This window comes from Asterias rubens, chromosome 2, assembly GCF_902459465.1.
Source record: "Asterias rubens chromosome 2, eAstRub1.3, whole genome shotgun sequence".
NCBI lineage: Eukaryota > Metazoa > Echinodermata > Asteroidea > Forcipulatida > Asteriidae > Asterias > Asterias rubens.
This window is the reverse complement of record NC_047063.1, coordinates 21,445,742-21,469,821: the sequence shown is the minus strand read 5'-3', so window position 1 is coordinate 21,469,821 and position 24,080 is coordinate 21,445,742. Positions and strand designations below refer to the sequence as shown.

The 24,080-nt window shown below is 41.1% G+C and overlaps 1 protein-coding gene across 1 annotated transcript; it reads left to right on the top strand.

Moving 5' to 3' along the window:
- Positions 1-1,147: 1,147 nt before the first annotated feature.
- Positions 1,148-23,611, top strand: LOC117305486. The gene is made up of 6 exons (XM_033790373.1): positions 1,148-2,175; positions 3,012-3,182; positions 3,714-3,794; positions 4,129-4,215; positions 10,325-12,684; positions 12,717-23,611. Exons 1-6 carry the CDS (start codon positions 1,230-1,232, stop codon positions 21,855-21,857), a joined length of 12,786 nt encoding a protein of 4,261 aa, XP_033646264.1. The 5' UTR covers positions 1,148-1,229; the 3' UTR covers positions 21,858-23,611.
- Positions 23,612-24,080: the final 469 nt, after the last annotated feature.

Below are 24,080 nucleotides of genomic sequence, written 5' to 3'. Positions count from 1 at the left end.
GCATTTAATTCAAGTCTACATTTCACAATTTTTAAGTTGCATTTCTACTACAAATGTATTTTAAAAAGCTGAAACTCAACGAATTTAAATCTGGTTATTGATCAGTGAATGTTTAACAGTTTAAATTGACTGTGTGGTTTTTATTGGCGAGCTGAACGAGCTAAAACAATAACAAACTTAAATTGTCATTACCCCTCATTGCAATGATGTTCTGATTTGAAACTTAAATCAAATATTGCTTCTTACATACCGGTTTATAATAAGTAGGGTAGATGGCTTCGCCTTTTACATACAGATACATATGAAGAGATTAAACTCAAAGCGTGCATCACTTGTTCCAGTTGCATGAGCTAAAACAATGAAAACCTTAAATAGGCATAACTCCTTATTGCAATGATGTAGTGACTTGAAACCTAGATCAAATATTGCTTCTTACATATGTAGATGCATATGAAAAGAACAAACTCAAAGATTGCATCACTGGTTCCAGTTGAATGAGCTGAAACAATGAAAACTATAAATAGGCATAACTCCTTATTGCAATGATGTAATGACTTGAAACCTAGATCAAATATTGCTTCTTACATATAGATGCATATGAAAAGAACAAACTCAAAGACTGTATAACTGGTTCCAGTTAAACGAGCTGAAACAATGAAAATCTTAAATGGTAAATTAAACTCCTTTTTCCAATGAAGTACTGACTTGAAACTTCAATCAAGTATTACTCTCTACATGTAAATTCACATGAACAGTAAAAACTCAAAGAGTTTATCACTGGTTCCAGTTGAATAGGCTAAAACAATTAAAACCTTAAAAGGTCATTACTTCCTTGGCAATGTCTCCGCCCCTTTGACCATCAGTTGATCAAAGATTGGTTTTTCTGTCAGTCACTGGTTCTATCTGGCGATCGGCAGCTCGCCATGACAGCTTCGCTGTCTAGTTAATAATGCATGCTGTGGCAACAGAAAATGATTTACGATTGAGTGACCCAGGTGTTAAATTGAAATAGATGTTTTGTTGAAATCGACCGGAAAACCTTGATTTCAACAGTTTATTATGATTTTTTTTTTCGAAAACAAGCTAAAATTCAATCAAAAATGTCTATATCATTATTTTACAAAACATTCAACAATTTACAGGGAAGGGAAAAAAAATCAACCAAGACACAAGCTGAGCAAGAGAAAAAGACTTCGTCAGAGTCAAAACAAGAAAATGTCACTGAGTCTATGGAGACTTTCTGTACTCTTGCTAGCATCCTTGGTACTTCTTCTAGTGCAGTCCAGACCCAGAGAACTTCTCCTAGAACAGGGGCTATTCCTAAGAACCCAAGGGGAACGAAAGAACAAATGAAGCATCAAGATCAAGGAAAACCCTTAACTCAACAGTCGAGTGCCTCTACTGAGAAACAAGATTGCTTAGTCCAGTCCCAGAGAACTTCTTCTATAACAGGGGCCATTCCTAAGAACACAATGGGAAGGAAAGCACAAACGAAGCCTAAATCTCAAACACAAGCAAAAACTCAACTTGGTGCCTCTGTCCATTTGTCGGAGGAACCTAAACCTCATCATAGTGCCTCGGTCCATTTGCCAGAGGAACCTAAACCTCATCAGAGTTCCTTGGTCCATTTACCTGAGGAACCTAAACCTCATCAGAGTGCCTCGGTCCATTTACCTGAGGAACCTAAACCTCATCAGAGTGCCTCGGTCCATTTGTCGGAGGAACCTAATTCTCATCAGAGTGCCTCGGACCATTTGCCAGAGGAACCTAAACCTCATCAGAGTGCCCCGGTCCATTTGCCGGAGGAACCTAATTCTCATCAGAGTGCCTCGGACCATTTGCCAGAGGAACCTAAACCTCATCAGAGTGCCTCGGACCATTTGCCAGAGGAACCTAAACCTCATCAGAGTGCCTCGGACCATTTACCTGAGGAACCTAATTCTCATCAGAGTGCCTCGGTCCAATTGCCAGAGGAACCTAAACCTCATCAGAGTGCCTCGGACCAATTGCCAGAGGAACCTAAACCTCATCAGAGTGCCTCGGACCAATTGCCAGAGGAACCTAAACCTCATCAGAGTGCCTCGGTCCATTTGCCAGAGGAACCCATACTGCATCAGAGTGTGCCGTCTACAGCAGGAACCATCGATGAGATAGCTTCAAACTGTGACAGTAAAGGTACAGATCAACAAGAACCTTTATGCTTTTATATCATTGAAAACTTATTGAAGTAAAATAAAAACTAACTTACTATAACTCATAATTCTGTACAGTTTTGTGCATTCGCGAATATACGGTTTACCGGTACTTAGGTTCCTCAAATCCCTAGAGACTTCACAATCCAAGCTTACTCCTCCAGACCCGATGAAAACTTAGAGATTCTACAGTCCTAATGAGAGTTCAATGAAAGCTGCGAGATTCCATATTCCTGATGGGCGTTACCGCTGAATGAAGGTTCAGCTCACACAGTATAGGGCCGAGAGTCCCTATATGTGTTGATGTTTTTTGACCGAAAAGGTACTTTTGAATGGGAATCAAAGTTTGTTGAATCGGTCTTCAACTAGTGGTTTAAACCCGCCGAGCCCCGGTTCTTCATAATTACCTCGACTTTTAAAAGTTACCAAGAACCAGGCCTCGTTGGGTTTAAACCACTAGTTGAAAACATCTTCACCACACATTGCCCTTATTATTTGCAATAAGGGACATTATGTCAATAGGGATACAAGATTAGTGATCCGCTCTTTACTGCCTGTTTAAAACCCTGTAGCTAGGGGTTTGTCTGTGCGAAAAAAGTCACTTTTCAGCTTGATCCTTCATGGTCCTTTATCGTCATCTTCCTATACTGTGCTACAACCTTCTCCGGAGTGGAGACTTAAGACCTGTTATGGAAACAAGTGAGTTACAGTGTGGACATAGGAGTGTACAAATCAGAAGATGACTTGTTGTGTTCATTTGTTTTGAATCATGTATTTAAGTGTTCAGAAACAATTTTTTTCCATCTCTCCTTTATCTAGACATAGTTCCTGCAGTTCACCAAGACCTAGCAACAAGATCACAATCATCCGATGCGCTTACCTTAGTTCATCACCAATCACAGGCAATGGTGAAAAACATGTCAATCGGAGAGGGTTGTAAAGTCTTTATGGCCCCCGCTTCTGGAAACACCTTCATACAACATCAAACAGGTATTACATTATTATACAACAACTTTGTATGTCTAAAGTATAATTTAAAAAAAAAAGTTTAAAATTTAACATTAAACATTTAAATTTCAAAAATAAGTCTCACCACCTCATAAAATGGACCAAACACAGAACAATGACAAACAACGAAACGTCACTAAAATTATGTCTTGTGAATTTATATTATCCAAGCATATGTTACTAAAAAACTTAAGGTAAAAAAGGAGGCATCTTCTGCTGACAAAATATCATACTTTGTTCAAGAAGAAGTTGAAACAATTTTTGAGCTGAACTTTGTTTGTTGCCGCTCACCAGGAGCGGTGCACGCCAATACTCAAGCTCAAGTTACCCCAATTATACTTAAAACTAAGGAAACATTGAAGCAACTCGTTTTGATGTACAGAAAAAAAAATTCTACAGAATAGCAAAGCCACTTTGAGTTTAAGAATTATTATATAACGTAATGTAAGCTCTTCAGCAATAAATATATAGAAAATATTTCTTGCGTTGATTTTCTTCGTTATCTCTCAACAGTAATGCCACCCCCCAATCTTCAAGCCCAAGCTATTGCAGAAGTGATTGGAGAGGTATTGAAGCGAGTGGACATGACTACAGGTAGCTAGTAGATACTCTCAAGATTCACAAAACAAATATGTATGATAAACTTGTATGAGATGAATATGTTGAAAAGGTAGTGAATATAATACAAATGACACTAAATGGGAATCATACTTTGACGACGCTTTAACTTGACATCGAGAGCGGGTGTTGCAATCAACGTTTAGCAGGTCAGTAGAGAGCCCTAGTTGGTAAAAGGTATAAGTTCTTAATCTTTGAATCCGAATACTAAGAGTCGATTCCGACTGACTCCAAGTCCAAGTTTGGAGTCACAAGGGCAGAGCCTGTGTCAGAATTTGATCACTCGTCTGTATTTATTACCTCTCAACAGGTGTGGCACACTCCAATCCTCCCACTCAAGCCCGAGCTTTTGCAGATGTGACTAGGGAAGCATTGAAGCAAGTGGACATGACTACAGGTAGCTAATAGAGTAATTACCAATAATATCCTGTGCCTTCGAGTGGATTCATATAAAGAAAAGTTTGCAACTTGAAAATGAGGGAGGGAATATACCATCTGACGTATTATATTAGCATGTCAGTAGACAACCCGTTGAAGAAATGTATTCAAGTTCTCAATCATTTGATGAGTCTAAGAACGATCGTGTCCAGCTCTAGTGTACATCAAAGTTTGGGGTCCCAAATGTAAGGCTGTGTCCGAATCATTAGTCAAAAGGTATTGTTCTTTAAATTAGTAAAAAAAAATACTATTAATAAACAATTAAACTAGTACGTGTATACATACATGTGTACATAAAAGTTGAAATATTTTGGTTTTTTAAACAGAAAACCCTTTCTAAAAACAACACAGTGTTAAAAAAGAATTTTTTATATATTTTTTTTATTAAGTCCTCAAACTTTAAACTAACTTATAACTTGGAGTACGAGGCTAGTTTATAAACTAGCCTAGTAAGCAAAACATTGAAGCTAATCTCAACTCTCTGAACAGTAATAGCAAAACAGAAGATTGACTATTCACTTATCTTTTCACTATTTTGCAAAATAAATCTCACAGAGTCCGAAGTAAACAAGTTAGACAATAGTTATAGAAAGGTTTGCGGTAACACCATGTAATGACTATCTCTAATGAGTTGGGGTGGTTCTGAAAAGAACCGTTGGTTTCAACTCGACGTTTCGATCAGTATGCTCTGATCGTCTTCTGGCATGTCTGGAGAAAAGTAGACGATCAGAAGACAACCTGTTAGAGATTGTCATTACATGCTGTTACCGCAAACCTTTCTAAATCGTATTTCCACCATGCAAAGTTTCAAATCCTACTTAAGGTAGACAATATTCGACATGATTTTTAGTAATTACCAATAGTGTCTAAATGTTTTCATTTTGTGTAGGCGCCTTGATCGGTTTTTCTGGAAAAGTGCGCATTATAAATTTATATTATTATTATTATTCGCACTGCTGCACAACGGCCACAGGGATAACCTTATCACGACTACCAGTGATTCTATTGTGCATATTAATCAAGGGGCAGCACTATTTTCTTACTTTGAATTATATTCGGAGAAAGCTGTGTTTAAATTAATTAGTCAAAGGTTTTGCTAGTAAATCTTGTGCCCTTGACACTATTCCTGCTTGGCTTTTGAAATATCATATAATAACTGTTTTACCCACACTCACTTCAATCATCAATGCTTCTCTTTCATCAGGCTCTTTCCCAAACACACTGGGCCAAGCCATAATCTCACCAATAATAAAGAAACCTTCATTGGATCAAAATGCATTTACTTAAAAGTAGTTATCGGCCTGTTTCCGATTGCAAAACTTAGTGAGAAAGCTGCTGCTAAACAACTGAAGCAACACATGTCAATCAATAACCTTGAGGAGCTCTGTCAGTCCGCATATAAAACACACAATAGTACCACTCTTTTGAAGGTTCAGGATGATGTTCTTAAGGCAATTGCTAGTTCTTAGGCTATGTTGTATTTCTAGTGCTATTAGACTTGTCTGCTGCCTTTGACACCATCGATCATGATATTTTACTTGACAGAATGAGGGATGGTTGAGGCGTTTCAAATCATATAATAATAATAATATTAATAATAAGACTTGTAATGCGCACATATCCACCCTGCTGGGTGTTCAAGGCGCAGTAAACCAAAACAAAACAACAACAAAACACAACACAAAGAAAAACAGACACAACAAAATTAGTCATTGAAAACCTGTGACATAAGATAAGTTTTGAGAAGAGACTTGAATTTTGCGGTACAAAGACAAGATCGAAGATTAAGTGGTAGAGAGTTCCAGATGCGTGGCGCAGCTAGAGAAAAAGACCTGTCACCCCATGAGTGTCGAGACTTGGGTTCAATGAGGAGAAGCATGGAACTTGATCGAAGATTCCTTGATCGAGTGTAAACTTGAAGCAGTTCAGAAATATAGTGGGGAGCCTTGCCATTTAGAGCTTTGTGGACAATGAGCATCAGCTTGAAGATGATTCGTTGAGAGATAGGGAGCCAGTGTAGTTGGACCAGAATGGGGGTGATAGAACAGGATTTTCTAGACAGTGTCACAATGCGGGCAGCAGTATTTTGGAGCCGTTGAAGTCGGGAAATCTGGTTGTTAGGAAGACTGTAGAGAAGAGCATTGCCGTTGTCAAGACGAGAAGTAACAAATGCGTGAATGACCTTTTCAGTGGCACTTTTGTCCAAGTACTTGCGAATCTTACCTATATCTCTCGGGTAGACAAAGTCGTGTATCTATTCACAACTATATACTCTGATCCAGTTGATTTGGAGTATGGGCTACCCCAGGGGTTCATACTGGGTCCCTTGATGTTTGGAATTTATACCCTCCCACTTGGCAATATCACACGTCATCGAACATAGACTTTCATTTATATGCTGATGATCGACTATACACAGCTAGGTTCCTTCGTTCAGAATACATGGTGCTTGGCATGTTGCCATTGAAAAACTGCAGCTGTGTATTACTGTTGTCAAAACTGGATGACTTCTAACAAGCTTAAGCTCAATGAAAATAAAACTAAGTTCATTGTGCTTGTACTTCCCAAAACCTTAAGAAACTGCCGAAGATATCTTTGCATGTGATACATCGATTGACCCATACTGATTCTGTCCGCAATTAAGGAATACAATTTGATTCTAATATGACAATGAGCAAGCAAGTTTCTAGCCTCTGCCAATCAGTACATTTTCAGTTACGTAACTTAAGGAGAATCAAACGGTACCTGGATAAGGATACTCTCCATCATGTTGTCAGAGCTTTAGTCCTCTCTCGTATTGACTTCGTCAATAACCTTTTATTTGTTGTAACGCCATATGAATCGGACAGAGTTGAAAGATTACAAAAAAAGTGCAGCTTGTTTAATATTATGGTCCACACCCTTAAGAGAACATTACCCCCATCACTTAGGGAACTTCATCTGCTACCAATTAGAGAACAAATCCATTTTAAGAGTGTTTGCCGTTTTAAATGCTTTAACAAAACTTCACCTCATTTCTTCGGTCCACACTTGACATCACCCGCTTGAATGTTCCCCGAGCAAACAAAGTTCTAGGTCAAAAAGGCTTTCAGTGTGGCTGGGCCAATGATTTGGAACAATCTCCCTACCGCCATTAGGGAATCTGTTACTCATTCTTCATTTCGTAAAGTTATAAAGACTCACCCTTTTCCAAGTTAATTTCTTTCTAGTGCGCTATGATCTTGATGGAATAGCGCCTTATAAATTGTTATATATGTTATGAGTTTAGAATTTGTAAATGAATTTCTTGAAAGTTTATATGATTGAGTCAATAACAAAATTTAGTGTCAGTCTGCAACCTTACCACAAATCCCTTAGACTATAAATATTTAGTTCCTCTTAAAGCTAACACTGGACACCTTTGGTAATTGTCAAAGACCAGTCTTCTCACTTGGTGTATCTCAACATAATGCACAAAATAACAATATTGGTCGTCCATGATGCGAGATAATTATAAGGAAAAATAAAAACCTCGTCCCACAGTTTGTGTGCATTCACATGCTTGATTTTGGGACACCAAAATCTATTTCTGATGTCTTGAAATCAAATTCAACTATTTTAGTGGGAAATTACTCCTTTCTCGAAAACTACGTTACCTAGAGGGAGCCATTTCTCACAATGTTTTATCTATCCACAGCTCTCCATTGCTCGTTACAAATTACGTTTTAAAGGCAGTGGACACTATTGGTAATTGTCAAAGACTAGCCTTCACAGTTGATGTATCTCAGCATTTGCATAAAATAACAAAACTATGAAAATTTGAGCTCAATCGGTCATCGAACTTGCGAGATAATGAAAGAAAAAACACCCCGGTCATACGAAGTTGTGTGCGTTTAGATGGTTGATTTCGAGACCTCAAGTACTAAATCTGAGGTCTCGAAATCAACGTACTTCTTTCTAACGTCCGTCGATATATCGAAAATACTCAAAAACTCGATTTTTTTTGACATCGAAATCGCCGATGTCACTTTTATAATCATATCGTAATATCGGATTTTCGATATATATCGAAAAATTTCGATGTTTTGAAAATTTCGAAGTTCCTAAATGATATCGAAAATACCAAAAGAGTGTCCGATTATTTAAAAGAAATCTGTGTTTGAGTATTAGAAAAGCCGTCGTCGTTATGTAGTTTCATCATTTTGAGTTGCCCTATTAAATAAAATACGTTTTACAAGCAAGTATGTCTGCATGTTCTTTGTGTTTTCGCCATCAGCCGCCGGCCCGCCGCAGAAGTTCACGACCCCGCGGCGAGCGCATGGTAAAACCTCAAAAGAAACCGCCGCTGCTGCCCTAGCCTATCGGCTGTATAAGATGCAACTTCCCATTGTGCATGTGATCAAAATCAATGCGTCTTCATCACAGCATTATTGACTTTGCAAAAATACCCCGCAAAAACTTCCCCGAATCAACAAGACAAAACAAAACAAGGAAGAAAACAATCTTACAATAATCTTTCTATCAATCCAAGGAATCGTAATGGCGTCATTTTGGTCAAATAAAGCCTACACGTTGTGTTGTTTTCGGTGAACAAGCTAACATTTCCGAGGAACTATATGCTTCGCAGACCACGCTGTCGGCGGCTATTGCGTGCGTACCAGCGAAGACTATGCTGTTGTACGGTTTAAGCGTGCACACCAGCGTGTATGGTTATTGCAATTCGGGGGGAAAACCCGTTTGCCCAAGCATGCGCAGACACATGCAGTCTTTGGTCAAGGCGGTATCGCGTGATGCACTGCGTTATTTCGACAATAGAGGGCGTTCTAGCATTCAATGTTTCTTGCCTTGGTTTTAGAATGCAAAGTAAAAATACTACGAGCCTTTATTGGAGACTATGTGACTGCATGCTGCGTGCGTTGTATATTGTGATCGCTGAGTGGTAGGTCTGTGTTTTGCGGGACTTTCTAGTGATTTTTTTTCGATGATTATCTCAACCATTTTCAACCGTAAAGGTAGTCCGCGCGCCCGTCGGACAACTTGATTGACACTTCTACGTCAATGCATCGGCAACTGACACCTTAATGTCGGCGAGTCACGCAGCTCACAAAGGCTCTGTGTCATTTTGAGACGGCCAATCATGGCCAATCACGAATCGAGAATTGTGGTGAGCGTTCACCAATTGGCCAAGCCAGCGGTAGCGGCGATCATACTTTGTTGTAAAACCAGAAATAATCGGGGCGGGACTACGCAATCTGAAATTGTTTGGACTACAAACAAGTTCGGGGGATCAGACAAAAACAAGTTGAAATGTAACCCTATTAACCTGTCAGTCTATGGTATAAATATTTCTACCTCCATGAGTATACCAAGTGCTGTTTTTAGGCTTCCATCTTGCGCGCGGGAAATACTCGATATATCGAGTATACTCGATATTAATTTTTCGATATATCGATAATGGGAAAAAACCGACATCGACGGACGTTACTTCTTTCTCGAAAACTATGGCACTTCAGAGGGAGCCGTTTCTCACATAGTTTTATACCATCAACCTCTCCCCTATACTCGTCACCAAGAAAGGTTTTATGCTAGTAATTATTTTGAGTAATTACCAATAGTGTCCACTGCCTTTTAATGCTAACAATTATTTTGAGTAACTACCAATATTGTTCAGTGCTTTTCAGTTATGTTTGAAATCTCACTTTGTTGCTACATCATATGGAAAGGTCTGAAGCAACACCATGTCATGACTATAATATCTTAATGAGTTGGGGTGGTTCTGAAAAGAACCGTTGGTTTCAGCTCAATGTTTCGATCAATATGCTCTGATCGTCTTCTGGAGAAAAAACCCATCAAACAACATACATATCATACACATTTTTTTCTTGTTTTTTAACCTATAAAATATAGTCAGATTCCCGATACAAGTTTCCACAGCTTTTCTTACAAGATTAGGGATTGTTTACACATTATGCATCAAGTGCAAGACACAGACAATCTTTAATATAAAAGATTTAAAGGGCATCTTATGACCACATTAAATATTCAGCTTCTTCTTGATATGTGCCATTTCTTTTCATACCATCCTATAGGAACACCAGACCCCAGTCATCAACCTCAAGCTATTTCAGATGAACTAACAGAGGCATTGAAGCAAGTTTACATGAATACAGGTAGCTTTGTACAGATGCTCCCATGGGTTGATGATGACCAGATGCACATAATGGACATCTACACTAAGCTTGTTTTAGTTGTACTTAATGACAAGGTAGGGAAGATTGTGAAAGAGAAAAAACTTCAAATGGAATCATATGGAGACATTTTTCACTTAAAAACAAGGGAGGGCAATCCCATCAAACGTGTTATTTTTAGTGGGTCGGCAGGTCTTGGAAAGACTACTCTTTGTGACAAAATCGCTTATGATTGGGCAGTTGGCAAGAGTGAGATTCTCAAAAGATTCAAACTTGTTTTAGTTTTGAAAATGCGATCACTGACAACAGCTACAGACCTAATTGATGCTGTCGCAGATCAGCTCATAGAGCGAGACATTGTCAAAAGGTGTGATTTAAAAGGGTTTATTGACAAAAACCAAGACAAAGTGTTGATCCTCTTGGATGGGTTTGACGAATTTCAAACCACTCAGACGGAAAAGTCCTCATTTGGTTCAATTCTCAAGGCTCTTAATCGAAAGCAGTACAAAGAATGCTGGGTAGTTGTCACATCTCGTCCTCCCCTTGACCAACTACTCAGCTCATCATTGGTTGAAAAGCCATTCACTCATGTGGAAGTTGAGGGGTTTTCAGCTGAGGATATTGAGGAATATGTGAATAAATTCTTCCCTGATGACCTTGAGAATGTTGGGAAGCTGATAGAGAAGATACAATCTTCTGAAGTTTTGTCTGATTTGGCAAAGAGTCCAATGTTGCTGCTTTTGATGTGCTTGCTCTGGAGAGAGTCTAAAAAACTCCCAGACACAATGACTCGGCTTTACACTGCTGCATTGAAATATATATTCAGGAGAAAAGCAAAAGACTTGTCACAAGATGAAATATCACAAATATTGATTTCAATTGGAAAGGTTGCTCTACATGGTTTAATTTCTACAAATCAGTCTCTTTCCTTTAGAGAAAAAGATTTTGACAAGAAAGCATTCGATGCAGCAATACGTGCAGGTGCTCTCACTAGCGAAAGGGTCTTCAAGGAGCTAGACGCTCATAACAATGTGTATTTTATACACAAAACTTTCTTGGAATTCTGTGCTGCAATGTATTGGCAAAGTTTAATCAACACAGAGGAATTTTATGACATCCTTGTCCGGCTTTGCAGTGCCACAGGGAGCTATCCTTCCCCATATGAGTATCTTTTAAGGTTTTGTTGTGGTGACAATGAGGAATGTACAAACCAAGTCTTACAGAATCTGCAGAAGAATGAAGACCCAAGGTTGGGTCTTATTTGTTACTTTGAGAGTCAGTCCAAGAGTTTACCATATGAGGATTTCATCAATGCAGTTGTGAGGACTAAAATTAGAATACATGTGTGGAATAGTGATTGTGTGAACTCCTTCTTTCACTTAGTGAAGCAAATTGCTAATCAGAAAAATATCCAAGAAAGTGCCTCCCTTTCCAGTGTAAATAAGTTTGTAATTATAAACTGTGACCTACGGAGGTTGGGTATTGGGTTAGAAAATATTTTAAAGCTTGAATTGATTTCTTCCAACGTGGGTGGTTCTGCATCATTGTGGGCTAGTCATTTGAAGATAATGAAACGCCTAAATAATCTGACACTGAGCATCTGCAAATTGGTAGGGGAAGACATGGCCCCTATTGCTGAGTCAGTGAGTGACATGCCAGCTCTAGTTGATCTGGATCTGTCTTTGAACAAGACCTTGGGTTGTTGTGCATCATTGTGGGCTAGTCATTTGAAGAGAATGAAACGCCTAAATAATCTGACACTGAGCATCTGCAAATTGGTAGGGGAAGACATGGCCCCTATTGCTGAGTCAGTGAGTGACATGCCAGCTCTAGTTGATCTGGATCTGTCTTCGCACAGGACCTTGGGTGGTTGTGCATCATTGTGGGCTACTCAATTGAAGCGAATGAAGCACCTCAAGAATCTGAGATTGGCATACTGCGGCTTGACAGTGAAAGACATGGCCCCTATTGCTGAGTCAGTGAGTGACATGCCAACTCTAGTTGATCTGAATCTGTCTTTGAATGAGACCTTGGGTGGTTGTGCATCATTGTGGGCTACTCAATTGAAGCGAATGAAGCACCTCAAGAATCTGACATTGGCAAACTGCGGCTTGACAGTGAAAGACATGGTCCCTATTGCTGAGTCAGTGAGTGACATGCCAGCTCTAGTTGATCTGGATCTGTCTTCGAACAAGACCTTGGGTGGTTGTGCATCATGGTGGGCTACTCAATTGAAGCGAATGAAGCACCTCAAGAATCTGAGATTGGAAAGCTGCAGGCTTGACAGGTGAAAGACATGGCCCCTATTGCTGAGTCAGTGAGTGACATGCCAGCTCTAATTGATCTGCTGGATCTGTCTTCGAACAAGACCTTGGGTGGTTGTGCATCATTGTGGGCTACTCAATTGAAGCGAATGAAGCACCTCAAGAATCTGAGATTGGAAAACTGCGGCTTGACAGTGAAAGACATGGTCCCTATTGCTGAGTCAGTGAGTGACATGCCAACTCTAGTTGATCTGGATCTGTCTTCGAACAAGACCTTGGGTGGTTGTGCATCATTGTGGGCTACTCAATTGAAGCGAATGAAGCACCTCAAGAATCTGAGATTGGAAAACTGCGGCTTGACAGTGAAAGACATGGCCCCTATTGCTGAGTCAGTGAGTGACATGCCAGCTCTAGTTGATCTGGATCTGTCTTCGAACAAGACCTTGGGTGGTTGTGCATCATTGTGGGCTACTCAATTGAAGCGAATGAAGCACCTCAAGAATCTGAGATTGGAAAACTGCGGCTTGACAGTGAAAGACATGGCCCCTATTGCTGAGTCAGTGAGTGACATGCCAGCTCTAATTGATCTGCTGGATCTGTCTTCGAACAAGACCTTGGGTGGTTGTGCATCATTGTGGGCTACTCAATTGAAGCGAATGAAGCACCTCAAGAATCTGAGATTGGAAAACTGCGGCTTGACAGTGAAAGACATGGTCCCTATTGCTGAGTCAGTGAGTGACATGCCAACTCTAGTTGATCTGGATCTGTCTGAGAATGAGACCTTGGGTGGTTGTGCATCATTGTGGGCTAGTCATTTGAAGAGAATGAAACACCTCAAGAATCTGGCATTTGCAAGCTGCAACCTGATGGGGAAAGACATGGCCCCTATTGCTGAGTCAGTGAGTGACATGCCAACTCTAGTTGATCTGGATCTGTCTTTGAATATGACCTTGGGTGGTTGTGCATCATTGTGGGCTACTCATTTGAAGAGAATGAAGCACCTCAAGAATCTGAGATTGGCATACTGCAACCTGATGGGGAAAGACATGGCCCCTATTGCTGAGTCAGTGAGTGACATGCCAACTCTAGTTGATCTGGATCTGTCTCAGAATAAGACCTTGGGTGGTTGTGCATCATTGTGGGCTAGTCATTTGAAGAGAATGAAACACCTCAAGAATCTGGCATTTGCAAGCTGCAACCTGATGGGGAAAGACATGGCCCCTATTGCTGAGTCAGTGAGTGACATGCCAACTCTAGTTGATCTGGATCTGTCTTTGAATATGACCTTGGGTGGTTGTGCATCATTGTGGGCTACTCATTTGAAGAGAATGAAGCACCTCAAGAATCTGTCATTGGCATACTGCAACCTGATGGGGAAAGACATGGCCCCTATTGCTGAGTCAGTGAGTGACATGCCAACTCTAGTTAAACTGGATCTGTCTTTGAATACGACCTTGAGTGGTTGTGCATCATTGTGGGCTACTCATTTGAAGAGAATGAAGCACCTCAAGAATCTGAGATTGGCATACTGCAACCTGATGGGGAAAGACATGGCCCCTATTGCTGAGTCAGTGAGTGACATGCCAACTCTAGTTAAACTGGATCTGTCTTCGAATACGACCTTGAGTGGTTGTGCATCATTGTGGGCTACTCATTTGAAGAGAATGAAGCACCTCAAGAATCTGAGATTGGCATACTGCAACCTGATGGGGAAAGACATGGCCCCTATTGCTGAGTCAGTGAGTGACATGCCAACTCTAGTTGATCTGAATCTGTCTTTGAATATGACCTTGGGTGGTTGTGCATCATTGTGGGCTACTCATTTGAAGAGAATGAAGCACCTCAAAAATCTGAGATTGGTATACTGCAACCTGATGGGGAAAGACATGGCCCCTATTGCTGAGTCAGTGAGTGACATGCCAACTCTAGTTGATCTGGATCTGTCTGCGAATATGACCTTTGGTGGTTGTGCATCATTGTGGGCTACTCATTTGAAGAGAATGAAGCACCTCAAGAATCTGAGATTGGCATACTGCAACCTGATGGGGATAGACATGGCCCCTATTGCTGAGTCAGTGAGTGACATGCCAACTCTAGTTGATCTGGATCTGTCTTTGAATATGACCTTGGGTGGTTGTGCATCATTGTGGGCTACTCATTTGAAGAGAATGAAGCACCTCAAGAATCTGAGATTGGCATACTGCAACCTGATGGGGAAAGACATGGCCCCTATTGCTGAGTCAGTGAGTGACATGCCAACTCTAGTTGATCTGGATCTGTCTCAGAATAAGACCTTGGGTGGTTGTGCATCATTGTGGGCTAGTCATTTGAAGAGAATGAAACACCTCAAGAATCTGGCATTTGCAAGCTGCAACCTGATGGGGAAAGACATGGCCCCTATTGCTGAGTCAGTGAGTGACATGCCAACTCTAGTTGATCTGGATCTGTCTTTGAATATGACCTTGGGTGGTTGTGCATCATTGTGGGCTACTCATTTGAAGAGAATGAAGCACCTCAAGAATCTGTCATTGGCATACTGCAACCTGATGGGGAAAGACATGGCCCCTATTGCTGAGTCAGTGAGTGACATGCCAACTCTAGTTGATCTGGATCTGTCTGAGAATAAGACCTTGGGTGGTTGTGCAACATTGTGGGCTAGTCATTTGAAGAGAATGAAACACCTCAAGAATCTGGCATTTGCAAGCTGCAACCTGATGGGGAAAGACATGGCCCCTATTGCTGAGTCAGTGAGTGACATGCCAACTCTAGTTGATCTGGATCTGTCTTTGAATATGACCTTGGGTGGTTGTGCATCATTGTGGGCTACTCATTTGAAGAGAATGAAGCACCTCAAGAATCTGAGATTGGCATACTGCAACCTGATGGGGAAAGACATGGCCCCTATTGCTGAGTCAGTGAGTGACATGCCAACTCTAGTTGATCTGGATCTGTCTAAGAATAAGACCTTGGGTGGTTGTGCATCATTGTGGGCTAGTCATTTGAAGAGAATGAAACACCTCAAGAATCTGGCATTTGCAAGCTGCAACCTGATTGGGAAAGACATGGCCCCTATTGCTGAGTCAGTGAGTGACATGCCAACTCTAGTTGATCTGGATCTGTCTTTGAATATGACCTTGGGTGGTTGTGCATCATTGTGGGCTACTCATTTGAAGAGAATGAAGCACCTCAAGAATCTGAGATTGGCATACTGCAACCTGATGGGGAAAGACATGGCCCCTATTGCTGAGTCAGTGAGTGACATGCCAACTCTAGTTGATCTGGATCTGTCTAAGAATAAGACCTTGGGTGGTTGTGCATCATTGTGGGCTAGTCATTTGAAGAGAATGAAACACCTCAAGAATCTGGCATTTGCAAGCTGCAACCTGATTGGGAAAGACATGGCCCCTATTGCTGAGTCAGTGAGTGACATGCCAACTCTAGTTGATCTGGATCTGTCTTTGAATATGACCTTGGGTGGTTGTGCATCATTGTGGGCTACTCATTTGAAGAGAATGAAGCACCTCAAGAATCTGTCATTGGCATACTGCAACCTGATGGGGAAAGACATGGCCCCTATTGCTGAGTCAGTGAGTGACATGCCAACTCTAGTTGATCTGGATCTGTCTAAGAATAAGACCTTGGGTGGTTGTGCATCATTGTGGGCTAGTCATTTGAAGAGAATGAAACACCTCAAGAATCTGGCATTTGCAAGCTGCAACCTGATGGGGAAAGACATGGCCCCTATTGCTGAGTCAGTGAGTGACATGCCAACTCTAGTTGATCTGAATCTGTCTTTGAATATGACCTTGGGTGGTTGTGCATCATTGTGGGCTACTCATTTGAAGAGAATGAAGCACCTCAAAAATCTGAGATTGGTATACTGCAACCTGATGGGGAAAGACATGGCCCCTATTGCTGAGTCAGTGAGTGACATGCCAACTCTAGTTGATCTGGATCTGTCTGCGAATATGACCTTTGGTGGTTGTGCATCATTGTGGGCTACTCATTTGAAGAGAATGAAGCACCTCAAGAATCTGAGATTGGCATACTGCAACCTGATGGGGAAAGACATGGCCCCTATTGCTGAGTCAGTGAGTGACATGCCAACTCTAGTTGATCTGGATCTGTCTAAGAATAAGACCTTGGGTGGTTGTGCATCATTGTGGGCTAGTCATTTGAAGAGAATGAAACACCTCAAGAATCTGGCATTTGCAAGCTGCAACCTGATGGGGAAAGACATGGCCCCTATTGCTGAGTCAGTGAGTGACATGCCAACTCTAGTTGATCTGGATCTGTCTTTGAATATGACCTTGGGTGGTTGTGCATCATTGTGGGCTACTCATTTGAAGAGAATGAAGCACCTCAAGAATCTGAGATTGACAAACTGCAAACTGATGGGGGAAGACGTGGCCCCTATTGCCGAGTCAGTGAGTGACATGCCAACTCTAGTTGATCTGGATCTGTCTTTGAATATGACCTTGGGTGGTTGTGCATCATTGTGGGCTACTCATTTGAAGAGAATGAAGCACCTCAAGAATCTGAGATTGACAAACTGCAAACTGATGGGGGAAGACGTGGCCCCTATTGCTGAGTCAGTGAGTGACATGCCAACTCTAGTTGATCTGAGTCTGTTTAATAATTATAACTTGGGTGGTTGTGCATCATTGTGGGCTACTCATTTGAAGAGAATGAAGCACCTCAAGAATCTGTCATTGGCATACTGCAACCTGATGGGGAAAGACATGGCCCCTATTGCTGAGTCAGTGAGTGACATGCCAACTCTAGTTGATCTGAATCTGTCTTTGAATATGACCTTGGGTGGTTGTGCATCATTGTGGGCTACTCATTTGAAGAGAATGAAGCACCTCAAAAATCTGAGATTGGTATACTGCAACCTGATGGGGAAAGACATGGCCCCTATTGCTGAGTCAGTGAGTGACATGCCAACTCTAGTTGATCTGGATCTGTCTGCGAATATGACCTTTGGTGGTTGTGCATCATTGTGGGCTACTCATTTGAAGAGAATGAAGCACCTCAAGAATCTGAGATTGGCATACTGCAACCTGATGGGGAAAGACATGGCCCCTATTGCTGAGTCAGTGAGTGACATGCCAACTCTAGTTGATCTGGATCTGTCTAAGAATAAGACCTTGGGTGGTTGTGCATCATTGTGGGCTAGTCATTTGAAGAGAATGAAACACCTCAAGAATCTGGCATTTGCAAGCTGCAACCTGATGGGGAAAGACATGGCCCCTATTGCTGAGTCAGTGAGTGACATGCCAACTCTAGTTGATCTGGATCTGTCTTTGAATATGACCTTGGGTGGTTGTGCATCATTGTGGGCTACTCATTTGAAGAGAATGAAGCACCTCAAGAATCTGAGATTGACAAACTGCAAACTGATGGGGGAAGACGTGGCCCCTATTGCTGAGTCAGTGAGTGACATGCCAACTCTAGTTGATCTGGATCTGTCTTTGAATATGACCTTGGGTGGTTGTGCATCATTGTGGGCTACTCATTTGAAGAGAATGAAGCACCTCAAGAATCTGAGATTGACAAACTGCAAACTGATGGGGGAAGACGTGGCCCCTATTGCTGAGTCAGTGAGTGACATGCCAACTCTAGTTGATCTGAGTCTGTTTAATAATTATAACTTGGGTGGTTGTGCATCATTGTGGGCTACTCATTTGAAGAGAATGAAGCACCTCAAGAATCTGTCATTGGCATACTGCAACCTGATGGGGAAAGACATGGCCCCTATTGCTGAGTCAGTGAGTGACATGCCAACTCTAGTTGATCTGGATCTGTCTAAGAATAAGACCTTGGGTGGTTGTGCATCATTGTGGGCTAGTCATTTGAAGAGAATGAAACACCTCAAGAATCTGGCATTTGCAAGCTGCAACCTGATTGGGAAAGACATGGCCCCTATTGCTGAGTCAGTGAGTGACATGCCAACTCTAGTTGATCTGGATCTGTCTTTGAATATGACCTTGGGTGGTTGTGCATCATTGTGGGCTACTCATTTGAAGAGAATGAAGCACCTCAAGAATCTGAGATTGGCATACTGCAACCTGATGGGGAAAGACATGGCCCCTATTGCTGAGTCAGTGAGTGACATGCCAACTCTAGTTGATCTGGATCTGTCTAAGAATAAGACCTTGGGTGGTTGTGCATCATTGTGGGCTAGTCATTTGAAGAGAATGAAACACCTCAAGAATCTGGCATTTGCAAGCTGCAACCTGATTGGGAAAGACATGGCCCCTATTGCTGAGTCAGTGAGTGACATGCCAACTCTAGTTGATCTGGATCTGTCTTTGAATATGACCTTGGGTGGTTGTGCATCATTGTGGGCTACTCATTTGAAGAGAATGAAGCACCTCAAGAATCTGTCATTGGCATACTGCAACCTGATGGGGAAAGACATGGCCCCTATTGCTGAGTCAGTGAGTGACATGCCAACTCTAGTTGATCTGGATCTGTCTAAGAATAAGACCTTGGGTGGTTGTGCATCATTGTGGGCTAGTCATTTGAAGAGAATGAAACACCTCAAGAATCTGGCATTTGCAAGCTGCAACCTGATGGGGAAAGACATGGCCCCTATTGCTGAGTCAGTGAGTGACATGCCAACTCTAGTTGATCTGAATCTGTCTTTGAATATGACCTTGGGTGGTTGTGCATCATTGTGGGCTACTCATTTGAAGAGAATGAAGCACCTCAAAAATCTGAGATTGGTATACTGCAACCTGATGGGGAAAGACATGGCCCCTATTGCTGAGTCAGTGAGTGACATGCCAACTCTAGTTGATCTGGATCTGTCTGCGAATATGACCTTTGGTGGTTGTGCATCATTGTGGGCTACTCATTTGAAGAGAATGAAGCACCTCAAGAATCTGAGATTGGCATACTGCAACCTGATGGGGAAAGACATGGCCCCTATTGCTGAGTCAGTGAGTGACATGCCAACTCTAGTTGATCTGGATCTGTCTAAGAATAAGACCTTGGGTGGTTGTGCATCATTGTGGGCTAGTCATTTGAAGAGAATGAAACACCTCAAGAATCTGGCATTTGCAAGCTGCAACCTGATGGGGAAAGACATGGCCCCTATTGCTGAGTCAGTGAGTGACATGCCAACTCTAGTTGATCTGGATCTGTCTTTGAATATGACCTTGGGTGGTTGTGCATCATTGTGGGCTACTCATTTGAAGAGAATGAAGCACCTCAAGAATCTGAGATTGACAAACTGCAAACTGATGGGGGAAGACGTGGCCCCTATTGCTGAGTCAGTGAGTGACATGCCAACTCTAGTTGATCTGGATCTGTCTTTGAATATGACCTTGGGTGGTTGTGCATCATTGTGGGCTACTCATTTGAAGAGAATGAAGCACCTCAAGAATCTGAGATTGACAAACTGCAAACTGATGGGGGAAGACGTGGCCCCTATTGCTGAGTCAGTGAGTGACATGCCAACTCTAGTTGATCTGAGTCTGTTTAATAATTATAACTTGGGTGGTTGTGCATCATTGTGGGCTACTCATTTGAAGAGAATGAAGCACCTCAAGAATCTGTCATTGGCATACTGCAACCTGATGGGGAAAGACATGGCCCCTATTGCTGAGTCAGTGAGTGACATGCCAACTCTAGTTGATCTGAATCTGTCTTTGAATATGACCTTGGGTGGTTGTGCATCATTGTGGGCTACTCATTTGAAGAGAATGAAGCACCTCAAAAATCTGAGATTGGTATACTGCAACCTGATGGGGAAAGACATGGCCCCTATTGCTGAGTCAGTGAGTGACATGCCAACTCTAGTTGATCTGGATCTGTCTGCGAATATGACCTTTGGTGGTTGTGCATCATTGTGGGCTACTCATTTGAAGAGAATGAAGCACCTCAAGAATCTGAGATTGGCATACTGCAACCTGATGGGGAAAGACATGGCCCCTATTGCTGAGTCAGTGAGTGACATGCCAACTCTAGTTGATCTGGATCTGTCTAAGAATAAGACCTTGGGTGGTTGTGCATCATTGTGGGCTAGTCATTTGAAGAGAATGAAACACCTCAAGAATCTGGCATTTGCAAGCTGCAACCTGATGGGGAAAGACATGGCCCCTATTGCTGAGTCAGTGAGTGACATGCCAACTCTAGTTGATCTGGATCTGTCTTTGAATATGACCTTGGGTGGTTGTGCATCATTGTGGGCTACTCATTTGAAGAGAATGAAGCACCTCAAGAATCTGAGATTGACAAACTGCAAACTGATGGGGGAAGACGTGGCCCCTATTGCTGAGTCAGTGAGTGACATGCCAACTCTAGTTGATCTGGATCTGTCTTTGAATATGACCTTGGGTGGTTGTGCATCATTGTGGGCTACTCATTTGAAGAGAATGAAGCACCTCAAGAATCTGAGATTGACAAACTGCAAACTGATGGGGGAAGACGTGGCCCCTATTGCTGAGTCAGTGAGTGACATGCCAACTCTAGTTGATCTGAGTCTGTTTAATAATTATAACTTGGGTGGTTGTGCATCATTGTGGGCTACTCATTTGAAGAGAATGAAGCACCTCAAGAATCTGTCATTGGCATACTGCAACCTGATGGGGAAAGACATGGCCCCTATTGCTGAGTCAGTGAGTGACATGCCAACTCTAGTTGATCTGAGTCTGTTTAATAATGATACCTTGGGTGGTTGTGCATCATTGTGGGCTACTCATTTAAAGAGAATGAAGCACCTCAAGAATCTGTCATTGGCATACTGCAACCTGATGGGGAAAGACATGGCCCCTATTGCTGAGTCAGTGAGTGACATGCCAACTCTAGTTAAACTGGATCTGTCTTCGAATACGACCTTGAGTGGTTGTGCATCATTGTGGGCTACTCATTTGAAGAGAATGAAGCACCTCAAGAATCTGAGATTGGCATACTGCAACCTGATGGGGAAAGACATGGCCCCTATTGCTGAGTCAATGAGCGACATGCCAAATCTAAGTGATCTGAATTTGCGTGGGAATGAAGCTTTGGGTGTTTGTGCATCATTGTGGCCTACTCAGTTGAAGAGGATGAAACACCTCAAGAATCTGAGATTGAGCGGGGTCGAACTGACAGAGAAAAATAGGAGACTCATCAATGATGCGTTAAAGGATATTACCACTCTAGATGTAGAGATGGATTAAAAGACCTCGTGGTATTGATTCAAACCCAGAGATTGAATTGTTTGACAATCAAAATATAAGAAGAGATCCAAAGGTGGAGTATTTTCATTGTTTGGTGAAGGAGAGGTTAAGACTTCACATCTAACATCCAAGTTGACTGTTGTGTATAGCCTTGTGAAGCATTTCCTCTGTCAGTGTCAATAGTCTTTTGTTTTCATGCCTGGATGGTGGTTTACATCTTCTAGTAGAGTCATTGGATATGTATGTTAGAACTTGCAAGTTTTCGCAGTCACGGTCATGCTATGCATGTACTTGGTAGTTTCTGTTTGTACCTGTAGTATACACCGATAAAAGTAGCCACTTTAAGACTCTTTGTTTATCAACTCCTCAGTAGTATACTGTTTAAAACAGCCACTTTAGAAGACTCTTTAGTTATTAACTCCTCTGTAGTAAACACTGATAAAAGCAGCTACTTTCTCTTTGATTATCAACTACTCTGTATACACTGATAAAAACAGCCACTTTAGAAGACTCTTTAGTTATTAACTCCTCTGTAGTATACACTGATAAAAGCAGCTACTTTCTCTTTGATTATCAACTACTCTGTATACACTGATTAAAGCAGCCACTTTAAGATCCATTGGTTATCAAATACTATGTAGTATACACTTTCAAAAGCAGCCACTTTAAGACTCTTTTATTATCAACTCCTCTGTAGTGTACACTGATAAAAGCAGCCACTTTAAGACTCTTTGATTATCAACTCATCTTTAGTATACACTGATAACAGCAGCCACTTTAAGACTCTTTGGTTATCAGGTCCTCTGTAGTATTATAAGTTATCACACAAGCGCTCGTGGAAGCCAATGGTATACTTGGCAAACAAGTAATTCTTCTCCCTATAGCATACATGATGAATGATGAGATTGGACACATTGGAGTGCGTTTTGGCGACCCCAACCAAAGGCTGTTTCTGACGTCATAACCAAACGGTAACCGAGCTCACAACTCGGTTATCGTTCAGTCTGAACAGCAGAACCAACGACCAACAACCGAAACAGTTTTTGGTTGGGGTTGCCAAAACGCACTCTTGGTGTATTTTATCTTTTGTAACTCATAAAATGGAGTTTCAAATTGAGTATTTTAAGAACTATCACAGATTCCTTTTTTGTACATTGCTCTACTTTTTAATATAAATGGCTGTTTTGCCTTCAACTGAAATTTGTTTTGTATATAATTATTTGTATGAAATTTGTAAGTTTCGTCGTAAAGAGTTAACCTTGAATATTTTTAATTTAACATGACTTTTCTGGGTAGATTTTTAGTGGTTTGGTTACGAGAAAGAGTTTGACGAAGTTCATTCCTCTCGGCTTATAAACTGGGCTAAAAACTTCAATCTTGCTTAAAATATTATGACGGTTTGTATAGCTAAATACCCATTGTATAGTGTTTGTGACTGATGCTCTTTATTGTTGTACTTTGCTTTACATTTTAATTGAAAAGGTTCTTTGTATCCAACTGAAATTTGCAAATTGTATATTGTAATTTGACATGTAATCATGTTTCATTATAAAGAAACAACATGGGAGCTATTATATTAAGAACAAGAAAAATCTTGAAAAAATAATCATGTCCATTTCTAAGTAGGTCTTGGATTTACCTTTATAATATTGAAGGATTGGGGATGACTGATAAAGGCTTGTTTTAAAGGCAGTGGACACTATTGGTAATTACTCAAAATAACTATAATCATAAAACCTTTCTTAGATTCTGAGTAAAAGGGAGAGGTTGATAGTATAAAACATTGTGAGAAACTGCTGCCTCTGAAGTGACATAGTTTTCGATTCGAGACCTCAGGGTTAGATTTTGAGGACTCGAAATCAAGCATCTGTTTTCTTTCATTATTATTTCGCATCTTTGTCGACCAATTGAGCTCAAATTTAACAGGTTTATTATTTTATGCATATGTTGAGATACACCAAGTGAAAAGACTGGTCTTTGACAATTACCAATAGTGTCCAGTGTCTTTAAGTATAGGTTTCGCAATCCCCAAAAACTGAAGAAAACAAGAGAACAAAATGCAATTAATAGAAAACTTTAGATTCTTTATATCTTAAAGAAACCGAATAAACTACAAATGGTTCAATAAATGCAAATGGCTATGCGGTAATAATATCTAATCACAATAATAATTTCCTTTATTTATTTTTTTTCATTTTTGTTTTTAAAGGTTGTATAGGCCTA

Coding starts and splice junctions, on each gene's coding strand:
- LOC117305486 (XM_033790373.1), top strand. CDS start 1,230: ATGGAGACTTTCTGTACTCTTGCTAGCATCCTTGGTACTTCTTCTAGT. Junction 3,795..4,128: donor GCGAGTGGACATGACTACAG/GTAGCTAGTAGA, acceptor ACCTCTCAACAG/GTGTGGCACACTCCAATCCT. Junction 4,216..10,324: donor GCAAGTGGACATGACTACAG/GTAGCTAATAGA, acceptor ACCATCCTATAG/GAACACCAGACCCCAGTCAT.